This window comes from Raphanus sativus, chromosome 3 (genome assembly GCF_000801105.2).
Source record: "Raphanus sativus cultivar WK10039 chromosome 3, ASM80110v3, whole genome shotgun sequence".
Classification (NCBI taxonomy): Eukaryota; Viridiplantae; Streptophyta; class Magnoliopsida; order Brassicales; family Brassicaceae; genus Raphanus; species Raphanus sativus.
Genome location: NC_079513.1, coordinates 8251997 through 8277620, shown reverse-complemented (window position 1 = coordinate 8277620; position 25624 = coordinate 8251997). Strand labels below are relative to the sequence as shown.

Genomic DNA, 25624 nt, shown 5'->3' with positions numbered 1-25624 from the left:
CTAAGGCTGAGAGGAACCGGGGCAAGCTCAACAAAAATCGCAAGGAGGTTCTTTTCAAGCCGGGTGACTGGGTATGGCTCCACATGCGACCAGAACGGTTCCCTGCAGAAAGGAAGTCCAAGCTGGCGCCTAGAGGAGATGGTCCTTTCCGAGTGTTGGAGAAGATCAACGACAATGCTTACAAGCTAGAGCTTCCAGGTGAGTTCAAGGTTTCCCCAACGTTCAATGTTGCTGATTTAGCCCCTTATCTTGCAGATGAAGAAGAAGTTCTGAGGACAGAACCTACTCAAGGGGGAGGGGATGTTGTGGTCACTCAAGCTGAGGTTCCCCAAGTGCATAAGGGTCCGACTACAAGATCAGGTTCAGCAAGGTTAAGGAATGGTTTCACCAAGGCGGTTCAAGAACTGATTGATCAAGGTCTCAAACAGCTATTGATTCAAGAGATGTCTGGTTTGAAGATTGAAGACCCAACCGGCTCCATAGAAGTTCAAGATCAGCCCGGTCCAATTCAGTTCTCTTCCATCGTCCATAACCGAACCGGCCTCATCCTCTCCACATTCAATCTCGGTTCAGAATCAACTCTCAATCCACCCAACCAGCCTATTTCCGGTTAAGAGAATCAGCCAACCATCAGAGTGAGTAGCATGTGCTGTACTCTTTTTCCTCACCAAGTTTTTGTCCCAATTGGGTTTTTCTTGGTAAGGTTTTAATGAGGCAGCATGCAAGCATGTTATTAGCTCTGGTCAAGGCAATCTCTACCAAGCCGGTTTACCTTCTATTTTAATTTATTTTCGGTTCAAAGACTTGGGCAATTGTTGGCCTTGTTTTATTTTTATTTCTTGCTTAAGCCTTTTATGTTTTTGAGTCCATTAGGGAGTTCCCTATATAACTCTTGTTGGTGGCCGATTTTGGCACTTAGTCTTTCATGAAATTTTATTTGCTGAAGCAAAACAAAAACCCTTAAGTCTTTCTAGTTTGTGAGAAGCAGCCAGAGAGCATTTCAAGATCTTATCAAGCTTTCTTCCATCAAAGCTTGTGGCGATTTACACTCCATCCTCATCCATTGATTTGTCTTGAGAGAGACTTCAGTCCAGCAAGCAAATCCCACATCTATCCATCTCCATCCACTGTTCTTGTTGAGAGAGACTTCAGTCCAACAACTTGAATCCATCCTCCATCTCTCTATCCTTGCTTTTGATTTTTATTTCATTTTGTTTCTGTTTGCATCATCTTTTATTCTGCATCTGAAAATCCCGTAAAAATCATATTTGCTTCTGTTCTTATTTTTCTTATTAGTTTTCTTTCTGTTCTTCATTTTTAACTCATAAGAAAACTCATAAAAATCTCTCCTTATTTCAGGTACAAATCAAGCACCAATACTGTCTCCATCCAGTCGCCAATCTCTCTCTCTAAAACAACCATCCGGCCAGTTTGGGTTCTTGCCCACAACAAGAGGGAGGGTAGGCAATGGTCTGATGTATGGCCCCATTTTACTAAGATTCGGAAACCCAATGGTGAGGAGAGAGCTAGATGCAATTATTGTAAGAATGACTATGCATGGAGTTCCCACGGGCATGGAACAAGTGGTTTGAGAAGGCATAATGAAAGATGCAAACTTTTTCCTAGGGATCTCCAAACCAAAAAACTCGATGCTGAAGCCAAATTAGTAAGTGGCAAGTATGATCATGATGTGTTCAAGCAGCTGGTAACCAAAACTGTAATCCAGCATGACCTACCTTACTCATACGTTGAGTATGAGAAAGTCAGAGAAACTTGGAGGTACTTGAATGCTGATGTCAAATTTATGTGCCGAAACACAGTTAAAAAAGAGGTCTATCGTTTTTATGAAAACGAGAGAGAGACATTGAAGAGGGAGTTGGCTAGTCTTCCTGGAAGAGTAAGCTTCACTTCTGATTTGTGGTCATCATTGAAACGGGAGGGTTATATGTGTGTGACAGCACATTACATTGACCGGAATTGGAAGCTGAACGGGAGGGTTATATGTCTGGAAGAGTAGTCTATCAGGTATGGCAGATCCATAATTGGCTCCAGATAAATGAGGAAAGCGATGATGAGATTGTCCGAAATATGGTGATACCGATGAAAGAGAAGTTCGATAAGTATTGGGAAGAAGTTAGTGATCTTTTTGCAATAACAGCTGTCTTTGATCCACGCCTGAAGCTTCCAGTTGTAGAATATTGTTTAGGGAGGCTTGACATGAGTACACGTGATGAAAAAATGAAGAACTTGCATCTGAAGCTGAAAACTTTGTTTGAATCATATGACAAAAAATCAAAGTCAACTTCTTGTTCTACAGAGCCTCGTGTGATGGATCAACAAAATGTTCGTGGAGGACCGAAGGGAACGTTTGCGAACTATGGTGTAAGTCTCGTGTTTCATTTTTTGTTTTTAAATTAATTCTGAAACTTAGGGAAATCATTTTTACAGTTTATTCTTTTTAAAATACTACAGGATTTTTTTGCGTTTCGCAAAACCAGTGTTGCTGCGAGTGGAAAGACAGCTCTCCAAGCTTATTTGGATGAACCTGCGTTAGATATGGATAGCTTTGAAAGCTTGGATATTCTCCAGTGGTGGAAAGACAATACTCATAGGTTTGGCGATTTTCCAGCAATGGCTTGTGATTTGCTTAGCATTCCGATCACAACAGTGGCTTCAGAATCCTCATTTAGCATCGGTTCGAGAGTTCTGAACAAATACAGGAGCCGTCTACTTCCTAAAAATGTGCAAGCTCTGATATGTAGTAGGAATTGGCTAAAAGGATTTGAAGCTTATGACCATGGTAAATTATTCACATTACATATATTTTAGGGTACCATGTTCTTTAAACCAAACTAACTTTGATTTTTTTTTCAGAAGAGGAAATAGGTGGTGAAGAAGTGACAGTACCATCGTCCGAATCCATTTCTGATGATGAAGCTGAAGAAGAAGAAACTTGATTTTTATTTTGATCTAGTGTTTTTATTTTATTTACATTATGGATTTCGTGGCGCTCTTTTTCCCTTGTCGGATTTTGTCCCAATGGGTTTTTCCGATAAGGTTTTTACCGAGGCCACATTACATTACTTGGATTTTGTTTTGGTGTTCATTTATATTACTTGGATTTGATGACTTATATTTTCATCGTTGTTTCATCCAATTCTTATGCATACACATCAAACCAATTCTTATGCATATAAATGTATAATACTAATTGACTGTTTGTAGATTTACGTTGACATTGCTACAATGTACTCATGTGAACTGAATAAAAATCCGTTACCTTACTAACGAGACGCCCACCAAAGACATTGTGAACAATGTTAACATCTTGAGAAGAGACAGAGGCAGAGTTATTATCTCTGCTACCAGGATCCAAACAACATTTCTCTAGCTTATCCCAAAACGACTGTAGAAACTCATGAGCGTCTTCTTGGTGATCTATCTGGAAGTTGGATGAGAAATCTGCCTGAGCGTCTTCTTGCCTGAGTTACTTAAACCAGCACCCTGAACAAGAAGAAAACAAAAAAAAAGATTCAATTATATATTTAAATAAAAAAACTGTTTGAAAACGACAAAAGATTATTTTTGATAAAAAAGGGAACATACAACGCTTGTGGGTTTGTTAATCTTAGGAGGAGACGACGACCACCCTACTTGTGATAGAGTCTTGAACTAACTTATGTTGTAATCTCATCTTTCTTGGTCTCTTCTTGTTGCAGATGGCATGTGAAGATCGGCGTCCCGCGGGCCGTACCGCAAAGGCTTGTGCAAGCTGCGGGTCGGGATTGGGCAGCACTTCTAGGGACCGCGTCCCGCACGGACCTGTACCGCAAAGACCCGCATTGAACATGACCGCAGCGGGACGGGACAAGGCGGGACGGTACAAGGATTATAATTCTTGATCATTGATTAGTTCTTATCTAATGGCCTAAAATGCATTTTTTTCTTCACTTTCTCTCTTCTACCTGACGTCTCCTTCTCCTCTTTTCTTGCCTTCGGGAGTTCTTCACAGTCCCAGATCTTTTTCATCTCTCTCACTTTCTGTCTTGTAAACAAGAGAGGTTCATACATCATCATTCATTAATTATGCCTTAGTATATTTGGTTTGTATATCTTAGAAGTGAGAGAAGAAGAAACGTCAAAGAAGAAAAGAAGATTGTCAGAGAAGAAGAAAAAATGTCGATGGAGACTGGTCTTCGCCGGCGTCACGGATATTGAGCTCGTTGTCGTCCCCATCTATACTCGCCAACGTCATCCTTTTTGCCGTTTCTCAGATTCATCTTCGCCGGTCTCCGTCTTCACCGTAGTCGCCACCACCACCGCTTGTCACCACACTGGTCACCTCCCTCTCTTTCAATCTCTCTCGCTCTTTCTCTGTGTTTTGAATTTGTTCTTGTTACTGGAAGGTGGACAAGGCAGAGGAGCTTGGTGGTGGAGGAGGTAACAAAACCGTTGTGTGACTTGAAGACGTCGGAGCTCTCATAGTAACAGACTGCAGCAGCGAAGGAAGAAGACAATAGTGACCTTGCGGCCTCGTGATGTGGAAGAAAGACACGGTGATTTAGTTAGGTTTAGATTTTGTTGAAGACGGCTGCAAGCTTTTTGGTTTCTAGGTTTTAGATTAGGGTTGGTTTAGAATTAAACTCAGTCGTAACGTATGCATAATTTAACCGTAATGTATCAGAATGGTATAAGTCAACTGTAATGTTCCTATAAGTCAGTCCTATAAGTCAGCCGTCAAGTGTAATTTTTTGCGACGTTTCGTATTTTTGTGGGAACAAAATCATTCATTCAACTCTCAAATCATCTCCGCAAGCGTCTTATCCCAAATCGTCGTATCGTTTATATAACTCAGCCGTGTCATATAGATAACTCAGCTGTGTCGTTTAGATAACTCAGCCATACCCCAAACATATCCTAAAATCGAAAAACTGAATTCAAATGCTTTAAGAAGTTATATTGAAGATCATCTTATCAATATCATGTGAATATAAATCAACTGAATGTGTATAGTTTCTTGAATTTTCAAGTTGAGACTTTAATTTGATCTTGAGATATATGTTCTCTTATAACCACGACAACCACTACAATATATCTGTTTCAGATATATTGTTCCATAAGCTATAGAACTATAAAGTTATAAAAAATAATCTTTTGAACTTAATAATAAAGCTTTAATCTTTTATTAAATTTGAACTTAAAACCCTAAATAGAGCTATAAAGTTATAAAAAATTATAAACTCAGACGTAATGTATGCATAACTCAGCCATAATGTATGCATAATTTAGCCATAAAGTATGTGTTGGAGACTGACTGTATAAACTAAAGTTATCATATTCAGATGACGCACCATCTGAGTCACCAAACATATAAAATCAGCTTTCAAATTCATCATCTCCTTCGTCTTCTCTCATTTTCTTACTTTTTTTTGTTCAACTCTTTCCTTTTCTTACAATTTAAACTAATTAGCTTATTCATCTCTCTCTTTGTCTTTGAGTCTTTCTTCTTACAATTTACGCAATCACATGGTGTGTACATACGTCGAGGCACACCTCTTACTCTTCATGGCTTCTAGGAAGCAGATTGGGCAGAAAATACAGACGATTTTGTTTCCACCAACGCGTATGTCATCTACCTTGGAGGCACACCTATCTCCTGGTCATCGAAGAAGCAAACTGGTGTGGCTAGATCGTCCACAGAAGCTGAGTATCGTGCATTAGCAAACACTGCTTCCGAGCTCTGTTGGATACTCTCTTTGCTGACTGAACTCGGTGTCCGACTCCCTGCAGCACCAGTGATATATTGTGACAACATTGGCGCAACTCATCTGTCCGCCAACCCAATATTCCATTCCAGAATGAAACACCTGGCTCTGGATTTCACTTCATCCAGCTGCGTGTTACTCATGTCTCTACCCACTATCAACTAGCGGATTCTCTGACAAAAGCTCTCATGTCCGACTCCCTGCAGCACCAGTGATATATTTTGACAACATTGGCGCAACTCATCTGTCCGCCAACCCAATCTTCCATTCCACAATGAAATACCTGGATCTGGGTTTCACTTCATTCGCGACAATGTCCAAGCTGGGAAGCTGCGTGTCACTCATGTCTCTACCGGCGATCAACTAGCGGATCCTCTGACAAAAACTCTCTCGCAGCCATGTTTTCAGGAACTCATCAGCAAGCTTGGAGTTACAAAAGTACCTCCAGCTTGAGGGAGCATATAGATGATATGTATATGGAAAGGTTCTAAATGTAATTAGGTTATACCTAGACCTCTTATGTACACTATAAATATTGTAATCTCTTGACTCTAATAATATATCAGAACATCTAAACCTATAGTTGAGTCTACGGGTATATTTCTTTCATACCCCTCCTTCTTCCATTTGTTTGGACAAGGGTTTTGATTTGGGTTTTGATTCGTCCTCACTATCTGTTTCTGTTATAAGGTTTCGATTTTGTAGACTATCTGCCTCCTTATCAGCGGGTCTCAGGTATGGGTTTAGTTTGATTTGAAGTTTCTCTTATTCGTCTCTGAGCCTCTGTAGTTCTAAAATTACTATGTTTCTTATCTTGTTCTCTTAGACCATCTCCAATGGTTCACAGTATTTTTTACTCTAAAATAGAGTAACTCTATAATAGAGTTGGAGTTTAATCCAATGGTACTCTATTTTAGAGTGAAAAATAGAGTGATGAACAAAAAAAACAAGTTACTCTATATTTGGAGTAAAGTAGAGTACCATTAGAGCATATTTACTCTAAACTCTATTTTAGAGTGAAAAATAGAGTGAGGTTCGAGATGCCCTTAGACATCTCAGTACCCTTTTTCTAAGCAAGAAGAGGCCTCTCAGTTCTCACGGCAACGATTCTCACAGGTTACCTCTTATATCTCACTTCCTACCTCCTAAAATCTTTTTCGACAGATCTGTCTTTCATTTTCAACACGGACCTGGGTAATCGTTTGAAATCGATTGTGGGTTCAATATCTGTGTTTTCTTTGTAAAATTATACTATTATGATAAATTCGATTCAGGGTTCTCTTTTTAAATATTTTTTTTATCGACAGATCTTCCTTAAGCTGCTGTGGTTTGTTAATTATTTATGAAAATATCCTCATAGATCTAGGTTTATGTTTTTGAGAAAAGTTTCAATACCCTTTTGTTTGAGGAGTCGTCTCTAATGTCTTTGAATTTCTATCAATTATAGGTTGCTTCCACCATGCCACGGCTGCTTCCCTTCAAGAGGATATGCCGCTAATCCGTGTATACCGCCGAGATTCCCACTGCGAAGCATCAACGAGCTACTACATTTGAGAAGAAATAGAGACATGGTACAAATGACTCTACTCCCTTTTGTGTCTTTTATGTGTCTATAATTCGATTCTTCTATCGCATTTGCCTTATGTATTTTCATGTAACTTACATATATAGGTGAAGATTGTTGTTTCTCCAATATTCATCATGATGAGGTTGACATCCAAAGCTCCAGCTCCCTCCATTTATGGGATAATCTTTTTACTCGGTATATATTTTATACTTTGTGTTCCTTTTTTGTTTGCTTAAGCTCTCTGTATATAATGATAAATGTTTGATTCTTTATTTGCAGTTGTACTATGGCATGGTTATGTTCTATTGCAACAGTTTGGTAACTTTGTTTATTGTTTTTGTAGATAGTCCAGCCATACAAAAGTTGATTACTTGGACTTGGAATAGCACAACTTCGTCGCCATCTGTCGCCTTATGCATTTTAGCTACGGATTGTCTCTTCTAGCAACGAAAAAGTCGGTGACTAATTCACTAGTTTCTTGAGAACATTTAAACTATGGGTAATTAATAGGTTAAGAAAGGATTAAAGTCAGTAGACATAAGTTTCAACCAAGATTCAACCTTGTGTTTTAGATACAACGACTATGAATTGTTGGATCTAGAAACCAATAAAATTCACCTATTATGACATTTCACTGAGGACATATTAAACCAATGTTTTTGGAGTAATTGGCACAAATGCACTTAAACATACCTACAACTTGCCATATACCCTTCATTCAGAAACCCTTTTTCACTGGACATTGTTGCCCCTGCAAGTACATTACTCTACTTCTCTTACATGTGTAGCTTCTGTTGTGTACCAGGATGCGTCAGAAAAGTAAAGCTGCTTTCTCCTCACTCTTTCCTATTTTCCTCTCGTCAGAAAAGTAAAGCTGCTAAGATGTATATTAACTAATGTGTTTGTTAACCATCAACTTACTTTTTAATTAAAAATTAGATCTATATATTCTTTAGACAATTTTCTTATTATATGTTTTTATGTAGCAATTAAGTTGCGTTAACAGTATCAATGGTCGTTACCGATTGATATATCCCACTAACACAAAACTTAACGACTAACTACCTATGTACCATCTTTGTTATTAACGACTAACAAACTATGTAGCGATGTGATTATATTTTAAATATTATGTAACATATTATTTTAAACATAAACCTATACTCAGATTATTATAGGTTTTTCATGTAGCAATTAAGTTGCGTTAACGGTATCAATGGTCGTTACCGACCGATACATCCCACTAACAAAAAACTTAACGACTACCCAACTATGTACCATATTGGTTATTAACGACTAACAAACTGTGTAGCGATATGATTATATTTTAAATATTATGTAGCATATTATTTTGAACATAAACCTATACACAGATGTATTTTCGCATTTATATAATTTATATAAAGTTTAGTAGTCAATACATCAAATACATTAATATATTAATGAATATTATAACACTGAGTAAAAAAATGAGGTGATGTTTAAAAAAGTAAAAAAAGAAAAATAGTCACCATTAAAAAAAGTAAAAGAAACTGAAAAACGGTTGTGTCAGTGCCTGCTGTGTCAGGTCTTCATCTGCCCACCTATTATATCTGTGCCTGCTGCGTCAGGTCTACTGCCGAATCTCCTCTGAATAAAGGAAGGTTATTGTCGTCTGCACAGGCACAAAAGGTTAGAACCTTTTTGGTTTTCGAAAACCAAGGTTATTTGGCCAATTTGGACCCTTCTTGGGTATATTGTGCACATTCACCTATGTTTTTGTCTTCTAATTAGATGGTTATAGTGAATACCAATGGTGGACACAGTAAGAAAAATGTGGAGTTACATGACATTTCATAAATTTCAAAAAGTTTTAAGTACATGTAATAAAATTAATAAAAGGATAAATAGCATCTTTAGTTAAACCTACATGTTGAATATGTTGGACCTAATTATTAAACTCAACTGGCTCAAATAATACAAGGCAATAGTGAAAAGAAATGAGTCTATGGATGATTAAAAAAGACATTGGCTTCAATAAATGTAAATAGGAAAACATCCCACATCGTTTGGGAGAAGTTAGAATGAGCAATATATATATGCTCATGAGTTAGGAGTGTGTAAACGGTTCAGAGAGAGAGGATAGCCTCCATGCGCGCCGCTGCCGCATCCGTCCGTCTGGCCCGGGCGCGGGCGTCGTGGGTCTTGGTGGAAGGTCTCAGGCCCAATAATTTTTTTTTGGACCAAGTTAAGCCCAATATTTTTGCCAAAAAAATAACATGCATTTTGTTTTGAAACAACAAGTTTGTCTAGAAAATAAAAACGGCACGCACTTATCTTCTCGAGATATTTAACCAAGATAAGAGAAAGAGTCTTGGGGAATAAGTTTTCGAAACTTAAACTCCTGTGATCTCCGCGAGATTTCCGACCACGTGCAGAAACCGTTGCGGAAAGTGGCGCTTCTCTTTCTCTTTAAATATCGCCTCTCTTCTTCTCTTATTTCTTAACCTTTTCACATCGATATCCAGCAAAAAATCCCTTAGCATAATTCATTAGTTTCGAGAGTGCTTCGTAGAGTATTATTTCGTTAAGGCGTTTCACGAGTGAAGCGTGATCGTCTCCATAGTTTTATCCTGGGGACTCTATATTCGTACAGTCATGTCTCACTACGGAGCGAATATAAAGAGTGAAGGAAAGAGATATCATATCTCAACTCCATGATCGTTTATGAAAACGTTTTTATGTTTCGGTCTCATTTCGTTTTGGTTTTAATCGTTTCTTTCCTTAACATCGCCTTTATTATATCGTTTTGTTTCAATTCAGTTTCTCGCTTCTACAATCTTAAATCTTTATCGCTTTATGTCTAAAGATTTTAATCGGGTTGAAAAAAAAATTATAAAACGGTTTATTCAAGGATTTCTAAACGGTTTCTGTGACGTGTTTGCGATTTTCTCTTTAGTACTTCTGCGAAGCGTATCCTACCTATCTCAAAACAATTTGTGTTTTGCTCTCTCGCATTACTGCGAAATTTTTTTGATGGATTCTTCGAAAACATTTTCTGTTTTATTGAAACGATGTTTGCTATTTGCTTATCCGGGAAACATTTCTTATTTATTCTGTAAACGAGTTTGCGGTTTGCTTATAGCATCATCCGCAAAATGTTTAAGATACATTGTTATTCAAAATGATCTATATCAGAATCGTTTCCACGAAAGCTTTCCTAAGCGAGTTTGTTAAACATTCCAAAGTCTAAACAAATGGTTTATGCGAATGCTTATAAGCGAATTTGCAAAACAGTTTTTCATACTTATACCAATAAGATTTGGTTCACACACCAAAAATAAAAATCGTATTTAGACTATTATTTTATTTAAAAATGATATGTTAATATGTTATTGTTGAATGAAGTACTTATCCGTTTTCATGTTTTCTCAACAGAAAAATGACGGATCCAAGCAACACCCCCATTGCCACCACCATCAATCAAACTCCACTCAACATTTCAGAATCTGATGCAACTGTGACAAACGTTAGAACCATTGTAGGCACAACATCAATCTCTACTCCATTGGCCAATGCTACTGATGAAGCCGCACGCCGTAGCTTTTTCGGTGCTGGTCTTTGTTAAACGGGTTCAGCACTAGGAACCTCAAGTGGTCTGATTGCAGTTTCAACTCCTCCGTCTGTGCCTAGCCTGTTCACTCAAGGACTGATGCCAGACAAGTTTGATAGCAAAGGCTTCAAAACGTGGCAGAAGAAGATGATGTTCTTCGTAACAACGATGAAGTTGGACAAATTCATCAAGGAGGACAAGCCCCTTGCCCCTTACGGGATTGATGATGTGCACACTCTCGCAAGTGTTGACATCTGGGTGCATTCTGACTTTGTCTGCAAAGGCTACATTTTGGGTTGCCTAATTGACCCATTGTACCGTGTCTACTGTGACATTCCAACGGCGAAGGAGCTATGGAATCACTGGACAAGAAGTACATAGGTGAGGATGCTGGCTGCCAGAAGTATGTGGTTGCAAAATTCCATGACTTCAAAACCCAACATGGATCAGGTGGAAGCGTTCCAGCTCATTTTCCATGAGATCGCTGCTGAAGGAATGTCCAACTGTGGGACATTCACAACTTTTAGCTTCATTGAAAAGCTTCCTCCAAGCTATGCAGATTTCAAGAACTACCTGAAGCACAAGAAGAAGAAGATGGGTATTGAGGAGCTCATTATGAGGCTTCAAATAGAATCCATGAACCGAATTGCTGACAAGATCAATGCTAAGGAGCATAGTGTCAACATGGCTGAGCACAAAGGCAAAGGACAAGCACACGCCCATTCTCCTACAAAGCCTTCCAAAACTGCTGCAGCACTGAAGGATTCTGGGAAAAACTTCAAGAAAAAAGACATTGAAATCAATGCGAATGTGGAGAAATTCAAGGGAAAGTGTCACTACTGCCACAAAGTGGGACACAAGACTGCTGACTGTCGCAGCAAGATCAGGGATGAGAAGGCTCAGGCGAATCTCACTGAAGAGGATCTGGTTGCAATGGTGACTGAGGTCAACATGGTTGAAGGCAACAACCCCAAGGAATGGTGGTATGACACAGGAGCAACCAGCAACATTTTCACCAATAGGGTGATGTTCAACACCTATCAGAAAAGCAAGACTTAGGAGAAGGTATTCATGAGGAATACTGCAGTCTCCAAGATTGAAGGCCGCGGTAATGTGGTTTTGAAGATGACATCTGGACGTGAAGTCACCCTGAAAAATGTGAAGCATGTGCCTGACATGAGGAAGAATCTGGTCTCGGGAACCTTGCTCAGCGGACAAGCTCGTGATTAGGAAGAATGAAATGTATTTGGGAAAGAGGTATGTTAAGGATGGACTTGTCAAGATGAATGTAATGACAGTCCCCCCGAAAGTTGTAGCTCCAAAAGTTTCAATGAATAAGAAGCCATTTGCTTATTTGGTTGAGTGTTTTAATATATGGTATGAAAGATTAGACCGTGTAAATAATAAATCTATACAAAGATTAACGAATTTAAATTTAATTCCCAAATTTAAAACAAGTAAACAAAAATGTGAAGTATGCATACATGCTAAGCTCACAAAAACGCCATCACCTCGTGTTGAAAGAACTTTTAATTCACACTGATTTATGTGATTTAAAATACATGCCAACTAGAGGTGGGAAAAGTACTTTGTCACCTTCATAGATAACTGCACAAAATATTGTTATGTGTATTTATTACATAGCAAAGATGAAACCTTAGAAAAATTCAAAGAATTTAAACTCGAGGTAGAAAATCAGCTTAAAATAGCTATTAAAGTAGTTAGAAGCGATAGAGGAGGTGAGCATGATGGACCGTTGAACGCATTTTGTAAAGAACATGGATTATCCATCAAACTACAGCTCCTTATTCACCAGAATCTAATGGAGTTGCTGAACAAAAAAAAATCGCACTCTTAAAGATATGATGAATGCAATGTTGCAGAAATCGAACATGTGGGAGGAAGCGTTGCTTACCACTAATTATATCCTCAACAAAATTCCACACAAAATAACTGGCAAAACTCCATATGAATTATAGAAAGGTAATTTACCTTCGTATAGATACCTCAAAGTGTGAAGGTGCTTGGCAAAAGTTGCGGTACCGCCACCAAAAAAGGTTACTGTTAGACCTAAAACAGTGGATTGAATTTTCATCGGGTATACACATAACAGTACTGCTTATCGATTGCCGGTACATAAATCTGAAATATCAGACATCCATAAAGATTCAGTCATGGAGTCTAGAAACGCATATTTTTCGAAACTATTTTTCCATACAAAGAAAAACAAAGTTCTAAACGAACTTGAGAGGAAAGAGACAACGACAATGACTCAGTAATTGAGACAAACGTCGATATTTCTATAAATGATATTTAAGAAAATGAAGAAAAATATGAACCTCAGAGAAGCAAAAGAGTTCGAAAGGAGAAATCTTTTGTGATGATTTCCTAATGGCATTTATAGTAGAAAATGTTCCAAAAACTTTGGCAGAAGCCATGGCTTCACCCGAAGCTCCGTTTTGGAACGAAGCTGTCAAAAGTGAATTTGATTCTATCATGCAAAATTATACATGGTACATAACAGATTTACCATCTGGCTGCAAATCATTATGGAATAAATGGATAATAACACAAAAACCTGATGAGAAATATAAATATATTCTTGTAGTTCAAGGGTTCCAACAAAAGGAATGCCTTGACTATTTTGATAAATATTTTCCAGTAACCAGAATAACATCAATAAGGCTAATGATACCTACCGCAGCCTTAAGAGATCTAGAAATCCATCAAATGGATGTAAAAATCGTTTTTCTCAACGGGGATTTAGAAGAAGAAATTTACATGAAACAACCTGAGGGTTATGTCATTCCTGGACAGGAACACAAAGTATGCTGACTTGTAAAGTCACTTTACGGGCTTAAACAAGCTCCTAAAAAATGTCACGAAAAATTTGACAACACAGTGATGTCAAATGGTTTCAAAATTAATGAATGTGAGAAATGTCACTACAAAAAAAGTTGCTATTCATAGCACATTGTTATAGCTCGTTTTACCGAACTGCTGTCGTTGATGAGGGTAATATTTTTTAATTATATAACAGCATCAGATAAATGCTATGATAGAGTTTTAGTAAGCATGAACCTAAAATAAGCTTTTTCGCGAAACACTTAGTGAAAAATTAGCTTTTCCCTCACTCTCATCGGGTTTCCCTCTCATCTCTCTCATTTTCCCTCTTTCTCTATTGAACCCTAAAAGAAATCCCCATTGATTCTCTCTCGGAAAAAAAATCTGGAAACCAATTAGCTCGGGAACCAATCTCTATCAACCTCCATCTCGAAAACCCTAAACGAAATCCGCCTCATTTCCCATCTCGAAACCAATCTCCGACGAAGCTCAAACCATCATCGCCGCTTCAAACAAAATTACCAAAGATGCGTATGTTTTGCTATATCTATATGTAGATGATATGCTCATTAATAAAAGCATTATCAATCAAACAAAAAAACATGCTCAAAGGAAAATTTGAGATGAAAGATTTGGGATTAGCAGATGTTATTCTCGGGATTAAAGTTACAAAAAATTCAAACGGAATTACTTTAACTCAATCTCATTATGCTAACAATATTAGAATGATTTAAAAAACACTCTAATAGTACGGTTAAAACTCCGTTAGATCCCCAGATGCACTTGACAAAGAATTCAGGTGATGCGGTTTCACAAAACGAGTATGCACGTGTGATCGGAAGTCTCATGTACTTGAACAATTGTACAAGACCAGATCTAGCGCATGCAGTAAACGTACTTAGTCGATATACAAGTAATCCAGGTCATACACACTGGAAATCTATAACGAGAGTACTCAATTACTTGCGCTACACCAAAGATTTTGGGCTTCACCATGGTAAAGAACCAGCAGTTTTAGAAGGATATAGTGATGCTAACTGGATATCGATTCTAAAAACTCAAAATCCACAAGTGGATATGTTTTTACACTAGGAGGACCAGCAATATCTTGGAAATTTACCAAAAAAACAGTACTAGCCAGATCCACAATGGAATCTGAGTTCATAGCCTTAGACAAAGCAGCAGAAGAAGTTGAATGGCTTAGAATTTTTTTGGAAGATATTCCTATGTGGGAGAAACATGTACCAGCTATAAGAATACATTGCGATAGTCAATCAGTTATAGCTCGGGCTCATAATAATTTCTACAATGGTAAATCTCATCACATCAGAAGACGACATAAAACCATTAGACAACTTATCTCAACTGATGTAATCACAATAGACGACATCAAATCGGTTGACGACCTAGCGAATCCATTTACTAAAGATTTGCCACGAGATGTTTTTGTTAAATCATCAAAAGGAATGGGTTTAAAGACTATAACGAATGAGGATGCTTGATTGCAACCCTACCTATCATGACTGGAGATCCCAAGATGTAGGTTCAAAGGGAAAACAAAATCAAACAGAATCTAAACAAAGCACTTTGAGACAAAGTAGTCCCATCTCAGTTCCTAAAGATGATAAGTGCTAACGAATGTGAGAACGATAAGCATGGGCTTTTAATGATTCCATAGCTTCTAAAGCGAAATATTACTCAATACTTTTCATGGTCAATCACCTAATGAGTATGAAATGCGTCCGTTTCTAGGAGAATGCATGCAAAGTTATATTGTCTAAGCTCACTCATGAAACCAGAAATAGTTCAAGGCCACAATGAACACAATAGAGAACTAAGTTCTACGAGAAAATGAAGCCGTGTTATGCATGTTGTCTCGTTCTACATAAAACACCGGTTGATTCAAGACATCATGTTCACCTTCTGGTAAAGTAAACCTGACATATATTAATTACGAGTGGTTCATGGCTTAAAAGTGCCACCAACTCAAACACAGTGGATTTTCGCAAACACTCTCGATAAGTATGTCTGTCTAGTCATTAGTATAAGTCTAGTCAGAAAAGTATAAATTATTTTTTAGAGTCCATCGAGTCTGCATCTAGTCTTCATATGTTTAGAGTTATTTTTATTCATGTGGGGGATTATTGGACCTAATTATTAAGCCCAATTGGCTCAAATAATACAAGGCAATAGTGAAAAGAAATGGGCCTATGGGTGATTAATAAAGCTATTGGCTTTAATGAATGTAAATGGGAAAACATCCCACATCGCTTGGAAGAAGTTAGAATGAGCAATATATATATGCTCATGAGTTAGGAGTGTGTAAATGGCTCAGAGAAAGAGGACAGCTCCCACATGCGCGCCGCCGCCGCCGTCCACTCGGCCCGGTGCGGACGTCGTGAGTCGTGGATCTTGGTGGAGGACTTTCGGCCCAATAAGATTTTTTTTGGACCAAGTTAAAGCCCAATGTTTTTTCCCAAAAAACAACATGCATTTTGTTTTGAAACGACATGTAGTTTGTCTAGAAAATAAAAATGACATGCAGTTTATCCTCACGAGATATTTAAACAAGATAAGAGAAAGAATATTGGGGAATAAGTTTTCGAAACTTAACTCCCGTGATCTCCGCGAGATTTCCGTCCACGTGCAGAAATCGTTGCGGGAAGTGGCGCTTCTTCTTCTCTTTAAATATCGCCTCTCTTCTTCTCTCATTTCTTAACTTTTTTCACATCGATATCCAACAAAAAATATCTTAGCGTAAGTCATTAGTTTCGAGAGTGTTTCGTAGAGTATTAGTTCGTTAGGGTGTTTCACGAGTGAAGCGTGATCGTCTCCATGGTTTTATCCTGGGACTCTATATTCGTATAGTGCCGTCTTATTTACAGAGCGAATATAAAGAGTTAAGGAAAGATATATCATATCTCAACTCCATGATCGTTTATGAAAACATTTTTCTGTTTTGGTCTTATTTTGTTTCAGTTTCAATCGTTTCTTTCCTTAACATTACCTTTATTATATCATTTTATTTCAATTCGGTTTCCCGCTTCGGAATCCTCTAAACCCAGCCATCAAATACGGCCTTGACTCATATAAATTTTTTTCTTAGCTAATATTTCGTACCCACTCAAAATGAAGTATGGGGTTCAACACCGATGAATATTGAGTTTCACCTGTAAAATTAATTTTATGATTTCTATAATGAAATCTATTCCAAGACCGTAATCTAGATTTGATTTAATTCAACCCTAACAATTACTTGGAGAAGAAGAAATATACTAACCTTTCATCCTTGCTCAATGAAGATGAATTGAAATCAATATACCAATTGACTAGGTGATATCCGCGCCTTGCGCGGAGTGAATGAATTAAATAAAGATTAGAATTTTTAATCTATAGATATTATAATGGTAAAAGTTTTAGGCACAAATATTACATATTATATAATGAAAAATTGAAGGTCATTGTGCATGTTATAGAAAGTAAGCTTCGATTTTTTTTTGTTAGATGTAATTGAAGTAAATTTTGTGAAAGTTTGTCTTCCTATAAGAGTAGTTTACAATTTGTGCAATTGTTTAGATTTTTTTAATTTTTTAAAAAAACTTGTCTAGTAATGTTTCGCAAGTAAATCCCCAAAATTTGTGTGTGGTTCTTAATTATTAATGATAATTTAAATAGATTTATAGTAAATTAAAAATATTAACCGAAACCAAAAAGCTGATTGTGTATATCAATTTTCTATTTTTTCGATATTGTATAAATTACGGTTAAGTTTAAATTTTTCTTAATATCTATATTTCCTTAGAATAATGTTATTTAAATTTGTATATAAAACTTAAATTTAATATTGAATCGAATTTGGTTAAATTACGATCAGAACCTATCTTTTTGATTCATATGTAAATTTATGAACAATAACATTGTTAATCTATTTCTTTCATTTTAATCTCGACCAACTTTATTTCTTTCTTTTTATCAAAGTGATAAACATTAGACCATCGTGATTACCTTAATGTATTTATGGTTAAGCTATCTAGAAATTAATTAAAATGATAATAAAAGATCTGATCATTTTAATCTGGTACATACCATCATTAGAATTTGTTTCTAAGTTTCTATTCTTACTTAACAATGATGATACCAAATTATATAAAGACATTTATTGATGAACAATAACATTGTTAATCTATTAACATTTATTGAGATTTCTTAATCTCAAGGTCTTGTGGCTTAAGTTAAGGGATTGCAATTTATTATAAATTTTGATTTTGAATTTTATGTACTTCGTAATATCAATTCATAATATTAAAAATATTAATGACATGATTGACATTGTGATTCGCCTAAGCACATAAAATTGAATTAATATATGCGCAATTAATGACATGATAATGATTTATACCGATGATGGCCATTATCATAATGAATGATCATGAATTGTAATGTATTATAGGAAACGGTAAATGTCTTTATTTCGGTCAAACATATTGAATTGCATACCAAGTTTAGTCATAAATTGATTGAGATAGAGTAAAAAACACTTAGAACATGTACTATATAGATCACTAACTTTTTATATTAACATATAGATTTATATACACATTTGTACTTTAGCTGGTTCTAGGAATTTTTATTTTATTTTAAATCTAAACTGAAATAAATAAATTTATAAATTATCGACCAAGTCAATTATTATTTTCAATATAGTTTAGAATATTTGGAAAATGATATTAATTGGTTTTAGATTTATTTTTTATTTACTTAGTAAACATTAACTCAAGAACATATTAATAACTGACATGGTTAATTCCATCTCGATTTGAAAGGAAAATGAATAGTCTATGCCAAAACTTTAATCCTAATAATCCATAACTTTTGTTTTAAATTTTAAATTTTTTAAAATTATTATAACTAAAAATAAACAAATAGAAAACAATATTGACTATGATATTTGAACATATTAAATAATCTAATAATTTATATGGTCAAAAATTTTGCATGTTAGTATTAATGTTGATTGCTTAGTTAAAAATATTGGGCTTAAATTAAGGGATTGCAAGGACTAAATTTAATATTGTCCAATTAGTTAAGAAACTATACCAATTATATCTGCTTATTCAATTTATAAATATATTTTCAAATCATCATCAATTAAATTATATATGTATAGATGATAATTGGTACAGTTTCTTCTGGGTATCTTTGCATAAAATTATTAGTAAGTATAACTTTTTAAAATTTAGATATAGATAATGATCACTTACCAACTAAAAAATCAGGATAGAATGTTCCATCTAATATCGAACGATAGGTCACAGGTTGAAGGCCAGAGAGTTGGTTTGGGAGATCTTCACAGTTTCAAACCCTGGTGATAGGAAAAAAAAACAATCTTGTAAGGGTGGTTGGTTGTCCGGTAAGAACCGTATGAGGGGGTCAAAGAGAAATTAAAAAGAAGTTTGGAACATTCTTGGATGAAGAAAGATTCAAACTGGTGCACCAGTTCCTTTTAATTGAAAGCATGGATCTTATCTCCCGGAAAAAAATGTGAGCATCAGATACAAAACAAATTACAATATCAATATTTTATGAAACTATATACAAAGAACAACTTACTTTAGCATCCACGAAAACTATTTCTATGGTCTCTCCACCAAAAGTTGTGTACTGCTTCCAGAGTCTAATGAATTTCACTCTTATCGAACAATATATTTATAATGAGAATTATAAATTACACTGCTTTATTAAACGGAAAGTGTATAATGTGATTGAGAGATCAATTAGTTGTTACCATATTAGGCTGATTCCAAGATTTAAGTTTCCTACATATTTAAATTTATCAATTTGCTTCAATATTGCATTAATTACATTATTTCAAAGATTAAATTTATGCAGCAAGTATTACACGACTTTTGTCAATATAATGTGAATTCAAACAAAGAAAAATCAATAATAATTGCCAAAGATAAATGCAGAGATATTATAGGAAACATGTTATTTAAAATATAGGAAATTCCTGTATAAAATTAATCAGAAAGATGAAATATAGGAAACTGATAGAAAACAAATTTAAATCAATTGTTACTGGCAAGTGAATACAAATCTAACATTATTTTGATTCAGTCGTGAGAGTAAATGCGATTGATCATCCCCTTTTTATTATAGAAACATAAATCGTAAAATATAGATATATATTATATGATTTGTTCATGGAATATAACCAATATTTGTTAGCTGGCACAATTACACGGCATCTCCTTCAGATAACAAATAAATTTGTTTATTTAACCCCTGAACTTGTATAAAAATACTGTTATAAATAATTCATAATATAGTGGTGGTCAACGACTATGTTATATAGAAAAAGACTTCCACCATTATGTTTACGAAAACGACTTTGGTAAAATTTACTATGAAACTTTGATAAAAACCATTGCAGATTTAAGGTGATCATATATTTCTTTTCCAATAGCGTACAAAATCAATTAATCACTACTCTTATATTTATGGGAAGTTGCTAAAAAATAAATAAATACTATTTACTAAGGAATTTTTTATAGAATAAATCAATGCATGAATTAGTTTATGTCGTTAATATGAGACATATGTATAGGGTTTAGACTGATGTTATTTTAGATTCAAACACGTAGTCAATACACATAGTGTATAAAATAATTTTAGATTCAAAAATATACACATAATAATATTCAATTATTTTGAATATAAAATTCATTTTGAATAAAAAAATTAGACCAATACGTAACCATCTATATTCATTTTGAATAAAAAAATTAGAACAACATGTAACCATCTATATTCATTTTGAATAAAAAATTAGATCAATATGTGATGTGATACATATATATGTGATGTCATATAAATGATTATAACTTTATAGATGTGATACGTATATATGTGTATATATGTGATATGAATGTTGTCAAAGTTAAAGTAATTTAAGGGACTATACAAATGTTTAGTTAAATAATAATGTTTTGATCAATGGCATGTTATGTAATTACTCTAGTTAACTAAGGTTTTTTAAATAGAATAGGTGAGAAGGCTTGTGGAGTTGCCACGTAAGAAATGACACACTTGTAATAAACACATGAACTAAAGGTTTCTTTTAAAAGTGGTCTCCTCAAATAATAGAAAGGGGATTTTCTCCCCTTTAACCTTCTCCTTGGTAATTTCCTTGATGGACAAGAAATTACAAAACTTTCCTTAATCTCTCTTTAATGATCAATAGAGTGTTGTTATGTGTTTAGAAAAACTCTCGTGTTTACTTGCATGCGTATAAGACAATGCACAAGCCCTTTTATATCAGTCAAAGGGTTGCATCTTAAGCAACACAACTCTCTACCATTCCAACACAACTCTTTGATATAATAACCGTACGGCAACATATACTCATATATATTATACACCATTATTTAATATATATAAAATATATGTACATTATGAGATTAAGGAAACTTATAAATACAAGGTAAAGTAGGAGGGTTATCAATACACCCGGATTCTAATTCATTAATCGAAACCGATCCATCACGGTATCGTCTTTTATATTAGAATCTAAAAATATTAATATGAACTTAAACTTTATATTAAACCAATAGACACATAGATCATATAAGAATATAAAATATTCTTACATTCTCCCACTTGATCTTTGTGTCGTCTTAAGAGTTCAATAACTTTAATGTGCACTTTTCATCAAGTTCAATTGATCTTTACTAAGGTTAAAGCTGATCGAATCATGGTGGTTGTATGTCATTTAACCGGCATAGTCCCTTCCATGTATCACAAACCAATTCTAACTTTATATTATCCTTACATGAGACAAACTTTATTCTCAAAAGAGCTTACAATATGTTATCTTTAAACCTTAAGTGTATACACATTCTTTAATGATAACATATTTAATAAATCAGAAACTTAACTTTAAGTGAATTCCTAGATGTCTAATATTTAATTAGCATTCCATAAATATAATAGCAAGGCTTCATCTATAATATTCATACGTTCTTAAATGGCCATTGAACGCCTTGGATGATAAACCTTTATTTTTGCGGATCCGCTATCATTATATCCTTTCTTATGTGCTCAAATGACACTCTATGTTTCTGAAATTTCTTCTTTAACATACAAGTACTCTCACTTAATGTGCTTAGCACCCTTCAAATACTTGTTATCCTTTTCCAAAGAAGACAGCTGCAAAATTATCATCATAAATTCTCAGCGGCTTGACTATAATTAATGTCGATAATCCAAAGCCCTGAGATAAATTTTCGCAACCTCCATACATGAATTGTGGCTTCAAAGCATACCACAATTCAACCTTAATAGTGAAAGTAGCAATGACAGACTGCTTTCCACTTTTCTTTATATTGTTCCCTCGATTAATAAGAACAATAGCCAAACGTTGATTCTATATCAACACATTTGGTATGATCTGAATCTGAATATCCAATTACTTTTAACTGACTGGATCTCTTTTATGTAAGCATGTTCTAGTTGGTGCCTTGCAAGTACCAAAAGATCTTTCTTTGCAGCGTTCCACTGGTTCATTCCGGGACTACTTTCATATCGAACCAACTTTCCAATATCAAACTGATATCAAGTTGAATACATGTCCGATATAGTTAAAACTCCCAACCACTAATGTCTAAGGAAATCTATATATTTATTTACACTCCAATTCATTCTTAAGACATACTAAATTCATCCCCCTTCTGAATTGGAGCTATTCCTACGGAGCATTTTTCAATTTATAAATAATCTTTTGTCTCTCTAAAATCTTATTGATATATTGTTTCCGCGACAAACTCAACCATCATTGTGATCTATCTCGAAAGATTTCTATTCTGATCACATAAGTTGTCTCCCCATATCTTTCATTTCAAAGTTCTTAGAGAGATACTACTTTATATCATGTAACATGCCTATCTTATTTGCAGCAAGCAAAAATTACATCAACACATAAGACTAATACCACAAATCTACTCCCACTGACCTTAACGTAGATAATAGATCAGCGATCATCTCTACAAAACCAAATGGCGTGATGGTATCATTAAACTTCAAATACCATTGCCTGGAAGCTTGTTTAGTCTATATATATATTGATTTTCTCAGCTACACACCATATTTTATTTTCATGTGGTCATGAAAACTTTATGTTGGTCATATATACTACTTCCTCAAGCTCTACATTCAGAAAGGCGGCCAGACATCTATCAACTGAAACTCAAGACCATAATGAGCCACCTAAGCCAAAAAAATCTAAGAAATCCTTCTTTTAAACTAGAGAGAAGGTCTCTTTATAGTTAATGCCATCTTTTCTGGGTGAAACCTTTACAATAAGGCGAGCCTTATATATTTTAATATTACCTTTCGAGTTATGTTTAGTCTTAAATACCCATTTACAATCAACAGTTTTGAAACCATTAGGAACTCTACTAAGTACCAAACTTTGCTATCACCCTTAGATCTATCTCTTTGCGGCATCAAAACTTTTCTAGAATTGTCACTTTCCATGGCTCTTTGGAATAAGATAGAATCTTCATACATGCTCAAGTCACATTCACTTTCAATAGCAATCACATAGTCATTTGATATGATAGATCTTCTTTTCCTTTCAGATCGCTTTAAAGTTACTTGCGGTTCACTATTCTCTACTTGAACTGTGACAGGTTCATTGACTATAAATTTTAGCTAGAGAGATTGGTGGATCCTCATATTGTTCTAGTGTGTAGAAACAATTATCTCATGTGCAACTTCAGGTGAAAGAACTTCAACCCCGATTTCATTAATGTCCACCCTTCTAAGTTCACCACTCCCACTAGTTTCACCATTCTCAATGAACCTAGCATTACCCGATTCAACTATTATCGTACTATGGTTAGAACAATAAGATTTTTTACTCATTTGATTCTTTCAGGATAGCCAATAAAAATCTATTGACAGTCCTATAATCAAGTTTCTTTTCATGTGGTTTATATAACCTTTTGTCTGCTGTGCAACTCCTTACACATAAATGCTTCAAACATGATTTCCTTTCCGTCCTCAGCTCATAAGAGATCTTAGGAACTGTCTTTCTAGGAACTCGGTTCAGCACATACAAAGCAGTTCTTAATGCATATACCAACATGAAAGAAGTAAAGAGTAATTACTCAACATGCTCATAACCATCTCCATTATAGTACGATTCCCCCTCTCACCTACACTATTCTGCTAAGGAGTATTAAGCATATTGTGCACAATGACTCTACTTTTAAGTAACTTTCCATAGATCTCACCACCTCTATAAGATCTCACTACTTTTACTTTTTCATCTAGCTGGCTTTTCATCATATCAGAGGACATCTTTTGGACATCCACAAACTTAGACCTTTCATGCAGTAGATAAGTATATACTTACTGTGAGAAATCATCAATAAAGATGATGAGGTCCTTTTATCGCTTCATGAAGGAGCATCGAAAAAGCCACATATATCGGTGTGTCTTAACCTAAGAAGCTGAGTGCTTCTTGTGGCTGGTTTCTATACAGTATGTTTAATCTGCTTTCCTTTAATGCACTTTACACATACATATGTGTCACTAAAATCCAATTGAGGAAGAATTTCACTCTTCACCAACCTCATTCTTTCTTTGGAAATGTGATCTAGTCTTTGACGCCACAAGAAACCAAACTTTCATTAAATATGTTACGCTTAATTCCTCTAATTTCAACCACCAAGTATTACTAGAAATTTCAACAAGATTCCTTTCATAGCAAACAAAAACTTTAATGTTTACTTTCTTGTCGAAACAATCAATCTTTTTTTTTTAGGAAAAATCCTACTAGATATGTCTTATTTTTATTGCAAAATAAACACTTTATTTCCTATAGGATCTGACTGAGCCTTCTCAAGAAAAGATTATCCTTCCTACTTGGGATTAGTTTGCTGCTACTAGCTTGACCTATGAGGTTAGCAACTTGGTCTTTCATCTTCCTTGATCTCCCTTCCTCTTGAATCAACATAGTCTTTTCCTAAAGTTCCATTATCTTTACTGGTGTTGTAATACACCTGAAACTTACTAAACTCAATAGGTATAGAGTTCATGATGAATTGGACCAGAAACTGTTCATGCACCTCCTTCCCAAGATCTTTAACTTTGTAGCCAAATTAAACATGTGAGTCACATGCTCATGGATTAGCTGGGACCAGTCAAACATTTTCATAGTTAGCTCATTTATGAGACTTCCTACATTTGACTTACAGCCAAATCCTCCTATAAACACTCCTTAAATCTATTCTATAAATTCCTTCTCATTCTCTGTCTTAGGCATCAATGACTTAACCCTTTCTACCGTCATCAACCTCATTAAGTTCAAACTCAGCCTATTAGATTGCTCTCATCTCTTATACACCGAGACTTTTCACATTCTGAGCTATGTACCGTAATGGCTAAGGACTCCCCATCAATTACTATGGTGAAGTCTAATATCACTACACCCAGTGTAAACTGGATATTTTCAGACCACTCACCATTATTGAGTCCATCGAACTTTACTACAGAGTTATCAAATGCAAACACATTTGATGAAGCTGCAATCTTTCACACATGCTTACTCTTTACTGCTTTGAAACTTTACTTCAGATTCTAAACTAAATATAAACTTTTAAGTTTGTATTTAAGTAACCCTTGGGCAATACCTAAACACAAACACTTTCAGTGATGCTAAAAAAAAAATACTTCAATAACTAATCATTTCAAACTCAAGTCAAATGGTATATTACCTTTGAGTATATATACTACCAACTATAGTAAGAAAATGACTAGTTCTTTTCATATTATTAACTATATTCAATGATC

General features: G+C 35.2%; 2 protein-coding genes across 2 annotated transcripts; both read left to right on the top strand.

The window, feature by feature from the left end:
• Nucleotides 1–1344: 1344 nt before the first annotated feature.
• On the top strand, nt 1345–3133 carry LOC130509771 (zinc finger BED domain-containing protein RICESLEEPER 4-like). The gene is made up of 2 exons (XM_057005960.1): nt 1345–2382; nt 2473–3133. Exons 1-2 carry the CDS (start codon nt 2002–2004, stop codon nt 2827–2829), a joined length of 738 nt encoding a protein of 245 aa, XP_056861940.1. The 5' UTR covers nt 1345–2001; the 3' UTR covers nt 2830–3133.
• A 586-nt stretch (nt 3134–3719) lies between these two features.
• On the top strand, nt 3720–7986 carry LOC108858351 (uncharacterized). The gene is made up of 6 exons (XM_057006269.1): nt 3720–3880; nt 4275–4440; nt 6793–6959; nt 7213–7336; nt 7437–7527; nt 7676–7986. The coding sequence occupies exons 1-6, from the start codon at nt 3720–3722 to the stop codon at nt 7774–7776; spliced, it is 810 nt and encodes a 269-aa protein (XP_056862249.1). The 3' UTR covers nt 7777–7986.
• Nucleotides 7987–25624: the final 17638 nt, after the last annotated feature.